Source organism: Phocoena phocoena, chromosome 9, assembly GCF_963924675.1.
Source record: "Phocoena phocoena chromosome 9, mPhoPho1.1, whole genome shotgun sequence".
Lineage (NCBI taxonomy): Eukaryota > Metazoa > Chordata > Mammalia > Artiodactyla > Phocoenidae > Phocoena > Phocoena phocoena.
Genome location: NC_089227.1, coordinates 13561692 through 13573720, shown reverse-complemented (window position 1 = coordinate 13573720; position 12029 = coordinate 13561692). Strand labels below are relative to the sequence as shown.

The 12029-nt window shown below is 41.8% G+C and overlaps 1 protein-coding gene across 2 annotated transcripts in view; it reads left to right on the top strand.

Moving 5' to 3' along the window:
* Nucleotides 1–12029, top strand: part of POU6F2 (POU class 6 homeobox 2) — a 445974-nt gene that overhangs the window by 391526 nt on the left and 42419 nt on the right. For both annotated transcript variants that reach the window (XM_065883909.1, XM_065883910.1), the window contains one exon: nt 2609–2755. In XM_065883909.1, the coding sequence (XP_065739981.1) occupies nt 2609–2755 (147 nt within the window). The remainder of the gene's footprint in view (nt 1–2608; nt 2756–12029) is intronic.

Genomic DNA, 12029 nt, shown 5'->3' with positions numbered 1-12029 from the left:
TCATTAAGAGAGAAAGGCTGCAAAAACAGGAACAGATTGGATTTCAATCTAGGACCGAGATATAGAGAAAGTAAACGTTAAAAAAATAAAATCTGTACATCCATGGTCGCTGAAGCAATCTTCCAAAACAGTAGAAGTATTCCCATTCCTGGCCGCATAACACAAAGGCCCAGAGGCTGATTTTAAGTAGGTGCTTTGTTTTATATTCAGAACAACAGTTTATCCTTTATATAATACCTGAATTTATTGCGACTACGTGGGACTATTGCTGAACAACACACTAGTGTCCTAAATGTTGGGAATTCTTATCTACACTATTGTATTGTATCCAGAGAGTAATTCCAAAATTTCCTATGTGAATTTTTGATTGACCTAGATGTTAGGGAAATGTCTTCCAATTTTTAAAAATATTTCCTCTTCATTAAATAGGAAGCAGTGTCTTATCTTCTTTAGAAAGCATTCTGTAGGTACTGATTTAAATGTTTCACTCAAAATTCGTGGACAAAATGGCATATTCAACATTAAAACCAAATTGCACATAATTTAATCTTTCTTTGAGATTAAGAAGCTTATTTTGAGAGCTCCCTGAAATTCAGAGATTTCATTATGATTTCAGCTCGTATTGCATGAAAAGAAGTGTAAACATAGCAACCGGCACATGACCTGAGAATTGTGTACACCCTAGGCAGTGTCCATCCTGGCCATTTGGGGAAGGTATTCCTCAAGTGGTCTTCTCACTTTGGAAGTGAAAAAAGAAACAACACGCTATAAACTCTTTCACTTTAGGGAGTCAAGCCAAAAACAAGGAGAGTTTCCATTCAGCATATGCCATTACTTGCCTCCTATACACTGTACAAATATCCTCAGAAAACCAATATCAAGGCCAACCTGAATTTTAAATCCCATGGTGGTAATCTGGGATAAGACAGGGTTTCTCTTTAGGCTAATGAATGAGAATTTTTTTTTCTCCTTAAAAAGAAAATCATTATCTTTTAGGAGAGAGATAAAGGCAAAAGACACATAATGTAATGAGCTGAAAGTGGATTTTCATTGCTAAAAAAAATGTGCTGGGTCAATGGAATGACTGTAGAACTAGTGCTGTGAAATTTCGTTATAAAAGAATAAAGAAACCAATAAGATAAGGATATTACATTAATGGGGGGAGAATTATTAAATTCTTGTCCTTTTTGATATTTCCTCTGACAATTAGTATTTCCATCCTCATCAGATGACATAAACTCTAGGCAAATTTCCAAAGGAATTAAGTAATAAAATATGTTTTGAGAGGAAGAGGGAGGGAAAAAGGAAAAGAAAGAAAAAGACAAGAAACTGAGACAGTAAAGAGAAAGTAAAGAAGAAAGTTAAAAAAAAAAGAGGCATCTTTAAAAGAGCTTCTAGGACTTGAATTAAGTATGGCATTAAATTTTTTCTACCAAGTCTTAGTCTTGGCAGGTTTCTGCTAAATGCAGGAATTTCATGGATGTGGGAACTGGTGATGGAAAATGCATTATTATACACAACAATTGCTGTACTTGAGAGGAACTGTATGGGAAAAAATAACACCCTGGAATAAATACAAATGAAATTCATGTATCAAAACCATTACTGTGAAAATAGTTTAAATGTTTCTTGCATTTATATCTAGTCATTAACCTAAATGCAGATTTTAGTTCAAGCTACACTTCTGCCTCATGGTCAGAAGGCCTGAAAACCTGTGAACTGGAAAATTGGCAGGATAAAGAATATTGAATTGGCCTCCACGGAAAAACAAAATTTGGCAGCCATAACCTCCTCCTTGGGCGGCTCTCTCCACCCCCCGTTCCCCCTACCCCGCCCCGCCACTATTCCCCTGTCAAATTCCTCCCTAGCTCACTCTTGTCCCAGCAAAGAGGCCAAGGGAAGGCCGTATATGAGCTAAAACAGCAAGCTGATGTCAACCTGACCATTCACCAGGGGACCTTTGTCCTTGACCTTGAATCCCATGGTTCAAGTGAGCCCCCCCAAAAGTCCCAACCCTAGACTTAGCCTCTGAGAGCACAGAGGCTGGAGATTTCTATTTCTCCTGACTTTGGTTTCCTTAATCCTTGGAGAAGGACGTGGGGTGAGGTGTCTGCCTTACCAGATATGAAACTGCAATTCACAAATGAAAATGATAAACTCATTTGCATAAATCCCTAAAATCTCTTCCTCTCCTCCACCCCTACTCCCATCCTGTTTTAATCCCACATTCAGTCTGGTTGCCTCAAGCAAAGAAGACCTTTTCTCCAAGTTTTATTTAGTCTAGCAAACAAAACCCAGGGACTTCTCCAAAATTATTTCTCCACCTGGGAAGATCCTAAGGTCCCACATCGCCCCTGGGGCCCACCTCCCTCCCTCCTGGGGTGACTCCCAAACCCAGGCTCCATTAAGCAGCCCAGTGTTGATGGAGAATATTTCCCTTCCAACCTCATTTCCAACCTTTCCCAAACCCTACAGCTTCAGAGGGAACGTTCCCCAGGCCCTTTGCATGAGCCATTTGGAGTGATAACTTTCCCCCCACAAGTGAATGTTGTTTCCGTGTGCTGTGCGTGTCTTGGTGGTTTCACCCTGATCTTTTCTCTCTTTGCAGCTGGTTAATAATCCACTAGCAAGTCAGGCTGCAGCGGCTGCAGCAGCAGCAGCCATGGGCTCCATAGCAAGTTCACAGGCCTTTGGCAATGCCCTCTCCAGTCTGCAGGGGGTCACGGGTCAACTAGTTACTAATGCACAAGGACAGGTGAGTGGGAGATGGGAACAAGAGTGAATTTTTATGGCAGATTGAACTTGGAAAAGAAATGAATTTCTTTTGCATGACAGTGATATGTAACCGCAGCCGTACAAGGCAAATAAATAATGTTGACCAGCAACGTCAAGAAGAGAAGGGTTGGGAGGTGTTTCTCTAATTTAGAGGCAAGATTTTTTTCCTTCCCCTAGAATGTCTACTAAGTTTTATTTTGGTTTTATTTCTATACGATGACTCATGTTATGACCTTAATTGAAGAAATTACTTTTCAGGATTGGGAGACTCTTTCTAAGAAAAATCAGTTACATTTTACAAGTAAGATTTCCATTTTGCTTTTTTTTATTTTTTCATTTTTTGGAAATTTGGGTATTGGAGGAGACTGGTAAGTTTCCTTCCCTAATTGCTCTAAGATTTTTAAATTAACCTTAAGAAAGCTATTTCTGGATGTATGCGGAGGTGATGGGAAACAATTCAGGATGTCCTGTAAAGGTAAAAAAGAAAAGGCGTGAGTTAGAGTTATCCTAAAACCGCCAGTCGCCGACGTGCCCAGCCACTTGCCAATTCTCACTAGCCCTCAGCGGTCTCTCGTGTGCTTGTAGATTTACTTCAGCCTGCTAGGGCCATTAAACCTTGCTCATGTCACCATCAGGCACGTCTGTTCCCTCACACTGCTCAGGTGCCAGCATCGCGACCACCAGGATGCTGACGGGGCTTCTTGATGAAGGCGGTCCCTCTTCAAGACCCCAGTAAACCTGAAAGCTGCGTGCAGAGCCAAAGAGGTTGAAGCTGATGGTGTCAGGGGTGCCCTCCATTCAAAGGCCTGACACAGAGCCCAGCCTCGCTGGGTAGGGCACCTGGTTCTCAAATGTTGCTGTTTCTGATGATGAAACACAAGAGAGAAGGAGCTTGCAACCTTGCCGAGATTTCTCCTCCCAGGTTACTTACCCAGCAGTGAGGTTACTCCTCTATGCTTGGCCTGCTCTGGGGGAACAGGAATTGAGGTGTCTTGAACCTTGCTTTATTTTACATAAAGAGTAAATAGAGATGCATTATAAGCTAAACCGGCTCCATCCACATCCCAGGGGGAAAAAAAAAAGCGGATCTTGTTATATTTCCTGGACGGGTGCAGGATTGTCCCATCAGAACCCCTGAGGCCTGAACGATGGAGCTTGTCAAAGAGCGGACCCAGGTAATGAATCATCTTATCACAGGTGCACACCACACATATTAAAGGAGGGATGTATGAACACCGTGCCCTCCACGGTCACCTTTCCATGTCGACTTTAACCCTTGTTCCAATCCCTTTTCATCAAAGGATCATTTTATGCAGCCGGCTCTAAATGGAGGCTCTCAAAAGCCTATTAAGATTTCTGGAGGGATGGGGTATTGATGTGGAGGAAATGTTGGTTCTAATATCTATAAGCCATACTCAGATCAGGTCTGTCCTGGTAGCTGTTTCCTGGAGTTGTGCCCCAAATAGAACACGCTATTTCCTTCCTGCCAGGGGGCTGACCCTTGAAATGTACATTTTAAGAGTTCAGGATAGAGAGCATAACATTGATGTGTATTTCCCTCTGATTTTTCTTGTTTCCATGTCCAAGTAAAATGTACTACTGTGCCCCACCTCTTGAGTATTTGTGATGAAGAAAATCCTTTATTGTTTAGAAGGAATTATTAGTTTATTCTTCTGATGATTTAATGGCCGATCATTTTTGCCGGTTACAAATCCACCTCCTTCTCAGGGTCTAGAGTTACAACCTCTGCTTTGTGTGGCCTTGGCCAGCCCCCATCCCAGGGGCTCCCAGCCCACAAGTGCCCCTAAGGAAATGGGCTTCAAAGTTGAAGCTTGATTGGCACTCTGCATACATTAAGAGTTGATTTTAACCTTAATTTTTCTATTTTAGAAACTGTGTTACAATAGTTGATTTGATATGGTACACAAACCTCCTAAAGTAAAACAAACTTAACAGAGAAGTCAATCATGGCCACTTATAAAGTCTTGTCTGAGAGTTTTAGACACATCCCAATGGCATCATGTCCCCTTCCTAGTGCAAGAAGAGACCAAGATGCTCCCATTTCCAAAGTAGAGGAATTGGCCACACTGATGCAGCACTGTAGGTTTTTTTAAATCTTTGTAATATAAACACCATCATCTTCCCAGAAAAAGGTGCATGCCCTGCACCTCTTGGCACAAAGATACCTATCTGAGCCTTACAAAGTAGTCAAATTATATCCCCCAAAAGGCAAATATTATTTGGGCTCTGTGTGTGTGTGTGTGTGTGTGTGTGTGTGTGTGTGTGTACTCCTTTGGCTTGTGTTAATGTGGTACAAAAGGTAAGAATACATTGGAATCAGGTTAATGCAGTCGCCACGTTCAAAATACCATGTAAACTAGGATTACTACATGCAGCCCATTTTCAATTCCTTAGAAATCTCTATGGAGCTTTCCCAGAAAGGACACAAAGAGAAAACTCTAAATATATTTAGAGATTCTTTCATTTGAGTTCTCGACATCAACTATTTTTTTTTAATTTGAAAGTTCACCTGGGAGTAGTAACATTAAAATCTAAACCTAAGTTAGAAAAGCATGTTTCACTCCACTGATAATTTGCTACGGTGGGTCTGTTGATTGCAAGCAGGGGCATTGTGTTATCAGTAAGGCCCTGATCCTTGCTTCCCCCTGCTAAGATTCTCTTTGCTCCCCGGAAACCTAAGTGGGATTACTCAGTAGTTAAGAGCCCTGGCCGATTTCAGACCTGCCTGGGAGTGGGTTTAGGCTCCACCTCTTTTTGGTCTTATGACATTAGGGCAATGACTTAACCTTCCTAAACCAGAGCCTCATCTTCAAAACTCTAACTCAACCCCTATGAGGCAGACTGAGCTAGTGGATCGCGCTTGGAGGGCAGGTGGTCCTCGGTCTGCCTCCTTGGCTGGGCAGATGCCCGCACAGGGACACGTGCCCAGATCTTCCTTCAAGCTCTAGGGCCTTAGACTCTCAACAAGAAATCCTACCACCTGGGACTGTAGTTTTGCTTCCTTGTCTTGGAATCTGACTATGTTTCCATTTACTGGATCTCAGTAAATTTCGATATAGTTAAGGAATTTTTATGTTCCTTTTTTCCAACTAGTAGTTATGAGCAAATATGGAGGAACAACTTCAGACAGTTTATACCCTTCTAACCCTGCCATTCATTTGCAGTTAATTCAGAAGTCAGACACTGGTCTGAAGAGTGAATAATTCTAACAAAATAATACATTCCAAAGTCACAAAGCACATATCTTACCCAGGGATGTTAAAGTATTTTAAAATTATATCACACGCGGCTTCACTCTGAGGTGGGAAGGTACCAAGTGTTCTAATGGTAATTAGTGATAATGAAATTGATAATGGCTATCGCAGTGCTGAGAAGAACATTTTGGTTCCCTTTGCTCACTGAATCAGGAGCTTACGCGGGTGTAGAAGCTAGGCAATGGCATGAGCGCTAGCTATAGACCCATTTGAATCCAAAGTCAGACAATAACTAGTTCTGTGACCTTAGGCAAATTACCTGAGCTCTCTGAGCCTCAGTTTCATTATAAAATAAAAATAATCAAAACTAAGCCCCTAGATTATGAAGATTATATGAGACGTGTAGGGAAAAAAACCTACCATAGCGCCTGAGTACACCATCAAAGACTCAATAAATGATTTTCCTAGTTAGCATCATTGTCATCATCATGGTTTAGAGTTTGTCTAGTATTTTCTGGAAACCTTTCTTTGGTTTGGATATACAGCAGAGGCAGTACAGTCTACAGGCAAAGAGAATGAGCTCTGGAACCAGACTGCCATTCACCAGTTGTGAGACCTTGGGCAATTGACTTACGTTCTCTGTGCCCCAATTTCTGCATCCGAAAAATAGGGATTATTATGGCACCAGCTTCTAGGCCTAAAGGGCTTAGAACAGGGTCAGGCACATAGTCATCGTTCAATAATACCATCACTCAATAAATGGTACCTGTTGTTATTAATTAAGAAGCTGTGTGTTTTCGGTTTATAACTGGGCACACAAACCTGCTGTGTGTGAGGAGTTTGAGAACGTGAGAATCTTAATAGTAGGACGTTAATTTCCATTAGGGAAATCTCATCCTTACCCTGGATAGTTCAATAGGGGTGTGTGTGTGTGTGTGTGTGTGTGTGTGTGTGTGTGTGTGTGTGTTCCTAACACTTATTCAGTGGGTATGTTCAGGATTTGGCAAGTAGATTTACCATCGATTTGTTTAGCTATAGAATTGGCTTCCCTCGAGCCCCTGGCAATATCTCCTTGTTGGCGTTATTGCAGAAAAGTAAAAGCAAATGAAATTTTATTTTAACCTGGGGCTAAAGAAAGCATTTTACATTTTAACTGAAGCTCAGAATGTTTCCTGATGAAATTAGTTCTCAACCACTGTGAAATTTTCGTAAGTGGCAGCAAGGCAAGCCCAAAACCCTTCCTTCAGTCTTTAAAGAACCAGTTGAGTGAAAAAACAAAAAAAAAATCAACTAAACAACGTTACTCTTTTATATATAAAAAGAAGAAAAATAATTAAAAGGACTTACCCACTCAGGTTACCCAGGAATACACACAGCATGATATGACTAAACGATGGCTGAGCACAGCTGGTTTGGCCAGAAGGAAGGACATGCTGTAGGATAGGGGCTGTTTCCTAAATGACCACAAGGCCACGATTAAAGTGAAACAATCTGCTGATCCTAGCAGTAGCCTAGGCTGGAGAGGTGGATGGAGAGGTAGGACCACCACCAGTGCCAAGTGGAAGACCATTCCAATATCATAACTTTCCAAAGTGGTGAGAAATACATGTCGTAGAATGGAAGGAACTTGATGCTGACATTGGGATGTCCCTCAGAATTATAATAATAATGAGCTCAATAGCATCTCTAGAAGGCAATAGAGTAGCTAAGAATATAGGCTTTAAGGGACACAGGTCTGATGGGAACACATTTCTAGCCCAGTGGCCTTGGATAAGTTCTAGAACTTTCCTGGGCCTCCGTTTCCTCATCAGCAAAGTGGGAGTGATAAGACTTTTCACATACTTTTCGTGTGGGGTTAGATGTGATAAGAGCAGAAAGAGTGCTTAGCACAGTGCCTGATAGCTCTTAAGCATTCAGTAAATTACATTAATTGATCCATAAATTAATGCCGTAGCTATTTTTTTAGGATGAAGAAGCAATTGACCTTGAACTCTGGCTTGCTAAAGTCACTCAACATGTAATTTTAAATAGAAAGATGAGAATCTTTTAGAGAGAATCACTACAAGATGAAGGAAGATAAAGTTATAATAAATGCAAATCTTAGCCAAAAGATTGAGATATAATGAACTTATGTGTCCATTGAGCCCCTCTGTGGCTTGATTAGGTCTGTCTGTGTAGGAGAACTAACAAAAGCCACAGCTGCCCACATTAGTAAAACTAATTTTAAACTTTATGCAAAGGAGATCAAGTGTGGAGCTTTGACAGTGGGACTAGAACCAACTCATTAGACGTATGCAGCTAAAGCCAGTTGATTGGAAATTTAGGGAGTTTCACAGGTACTCTTGCATTTCATATTTTATAATGAAACACATTACATGTATAGACAAAAGATAATTTTTTACATAAAAAATAGCACAAAAGACATCCTTGTTCAGCCACCTAGATATTAACTTTTTTCCATACAAGCTTCAGTTCTTTTGCTTATTTTTACTTTATTTTATTTTATTTTATTTATGGCCGTGCCTCACAGCATAGGGGAACTTAGTTCCCCGACCAGGGATCAAACCCACAGACCCTGCAGTGGAAGCACGGAGTCTTAACCACTGGACCTCAAGGGAAGTCCCTATTGCTTATTTTTAAAAGAAATGAAACATTACTGATAACAGTTAAGACCTTAAAACACCTTCCATTCCTCTCTTTCCCTTTCCCAGGTGATTACTGTGATAAAAGTGGTGATTCCTTTCGTGCAAGTTTTGCATTTTTACTACAAAATATTGATTTTTTAAAAAGCTACAAGATCATATTACAGAATACCATTTTAATACAAAAATAGAATATATTATTTAGATATTTTGCATAAATAAGAATCAATTTGTTGAAAATTCAGAGTCGGTATCTAAAAATTCAGAGTTGGCATCTGTATATACGCCCCCCCCCCAGAGATGCTATGAACAGAGCAATCTATGTATGTAATAAGCTCAACGAATGGGTTTGGCCATATTTTCTAAACCAAAATCCAAAACGGTCTGACAAAAGATTTTATTTTCTCATATCCAATCACTATGTTGTGCACCTGGAACTTAACAGTGTTGTAGGCAATTATACTTCAATTTAAAAAAAAGATTTTATTTTCTCATTGGCAAATATTATATGAAGTTTTCTAAAGGTGTAAAAATTCAATCATATTAGTGAAATACATACCAACTAGCATTGTTTAATAGAATAACATTTTTTCAGTTCGCTCATTCTAGAGATTGGGAAATCTATGTTTATGGAGTTAGTAACATACGAATGTTACCCTGGCTTTACCCAAGTAATAAAGATGAAACAGTGACCACAATAAACCACCTCAGTCTTTCCACTAACATATCAGATTTCCCCTTTGAGCCCAGTTAGGAGCTCTATCTCCTCATTTCAGGAGAGGCCGTTGCATTAAAGCAGTGTGTCCCTCAAGACTCCAAGCAAAAGGGGGTTCCCGGTGCGACGCGGGGAGGCGCGGCAGCTGATGAATATGCATGAGGCCGGGCAGGGGGCCCGCCCCACCGACCAGACGCGCCCCAAACCCCTTTAACGTTTTTAACCCCGATTTTCCCAAACTCCCTGTCCACCCGCCATCTCGTAGAATTTACACTTTGGGAAATGCTGCAGGAGGGAACTTACACGCATCCCTATCCACGTCTTTGAATGTGAAACAATGACTTCAATCAAAAAGGAACCGCCTCCAAGGAAGCTTCTGCTCCGCCACGGGGGCTTCGCGGTGATTTCTGCGCTGCTCTTTTGAGTGCGCACACCTGCATTGCACGTTTGCGGAAAGAAGGGATCACACACCGCTCGGAAGAACTCCCAGGGGCTGCAATCCGAGCACTGAGGGCAGACAGAGAAACGTGAGGCGGCCCCCAGACCCCCCGCTGCGGTGCGCTGTCTGGAGTTTTGTCAGCTGCAGTGACCGGGCAGGGGTAAGGGAGAAGGGATCCTTGCAGGAGATGGGTTTGATGAGAGGCCTTGCTTCTGCAGTGGCTCAGCTGCTGACACGCGGGACCTAATCAGGTCTCAGAGCCGGTCAGGGCCATCTGCACAAGCGCGGCTCTGTCCCTCCTTGTGACAGTGAATTGTTCAGCCCAACCTTTGCTGCCGGGTGAAAAGTAGCCCCTCTCTCCCTCTCTGGTCCCCATCTTACCGCCTGCATTTCTGAAATAAAAGGGTTAATCCCATTAGTGTCATCAGTCCAAACAGCTTGCCAGCTTAAGAGGGGATATGTGTATACATAGAGCTGAATCACTTTGCTATACAGTAGAAATTAACACAACATTGTAAAGCAACTATACTCCAATAAAAATTAATTTTTAAAAAAAGAGCTGGAAAATTAAGTACCCTCAGAAATCTTTCTTTCTGCCTCCCCCGCCCCTCCCAGCAAAACTCAGCAGGGCAGTCTGTCCTGTACAGTTAAAGGGGTGGGCAGAAAGAGAATGAAAAATCCAGCTTGGGGGATTCACCTCTGAGGACTGAGCCAGAGAGAACCAAGTTCTCTCTCATCTAAAGCAGAGCTTTAGATTGTTGTGCTGACACTTTTTTTTTTCTGGCCACTGTGTTTTTTAAGAAAATTCTTCCTCCATGAGCATTTCACTTTCCTGGAAATAGGGAAATGTGTTCTTGTGTAGACATCTGGCTCCAGACAGTTGGACAACCCTTCTGGCTAAAAATGGGAAAGGGGCCAATTAACGAAGGAAGTAACCTAATTAACAGTTGCAACTCTGGACAGGCCGTAAGTTATAAGACTCCAAGCTCCCTCAAAGCTAGTCTGACTTCTTGAATCTTTGTTTCACTAGCATAGTTTACATTCCAACTAGTGCAAACTTATGGCAAAATAATATCACTAACGTTCATGGAATTTATTTCAGTGTGCAAAACTCTTCAACCATCTTATGTCTTAGAGCAGTGCTAGGTTTAAGCTGAATGTTCCTTTAGGCTAAGTGACTTCTAGAAAAGAATAATGGAAATAATAGCTCCCACGCACTGAGGCTTCACCATGGGGCAGGTGTCATCTGTGGTCCCACTGGGCACTTTACCACCGGTTTGATGATCCCAGCTATGCAGATGAGCAAACGCTTGGGAGAGTTAAGGCAGCTCCCTGGGATACTATTTTTTTTTGGCCATGCCACTCGACGTGCGCCCCCTGCAGGGGAAGCGGAGTCCCAACCACTGGACTGCGAGGGAAGTGCCCCTGGGATGATACCTTTTAGTAAGTGGCAGAACTGAAATGTGAACCCAAAGTCCACACCCATCCTCCCGCACCTCCGTCACTTTCTGAGGTTCGTTTTCTAGATGCTCCATAGGTTTGTCACAAATCCAGAAGCTTCACCGTTCCATCTACAAACGGGAACTGTAATTCTTGCCCTGTCAGCCTCAGAAATTTCTCTTGAAGATATATAAATCCTCACACACTGGAAAACTGTAATGAGCTATAAATCTTGCCAAAATAAATATAGAGTATTGTAATCGATATTCTCACCATTATTATTTTTGCTGATCAGAGGAACTAGAGAAGTACTTGCAAGGAAGTGTCTGAAGCAATGAGATGATCTTGAAAAGTTGACCTCAGATCTCTGCTTCATCTTGCCAGAGAAAATCAGCCTCGAGGAGTTAGGGTCTGAGGGACTGTAGGGCCCCTGCCTTCCAGCAAAGCATCCTAGCCATGAGGACAACTATGAAGTATGAAGAAAGAAGTCGGTGCTTTATATGGGCGCTCACCAAAGTGAGCCTTTCAGAGCTAAGGAGGAAATGCTCTCCCAGTGAATCCTTGACTGGTGCTTTTTGTGGTATGACACAGCAAGATGATTTTAGAATTGATTAAGCTCCCAAAGTGGCAAGGCCCTATACATTGTTAGATGTTTCCCTTTGGAAGCTGCCCCTCTAAGGAGGTAAACCCTTGATAAGAAAAAGGGAAATATCTAATTCTGTATTGTGAGTCTAAGAAACGAATGATCTTAAGTTACACCATCAGTAACAGCTTTTTTTGTAATGGAAGAAAATATTAGCACA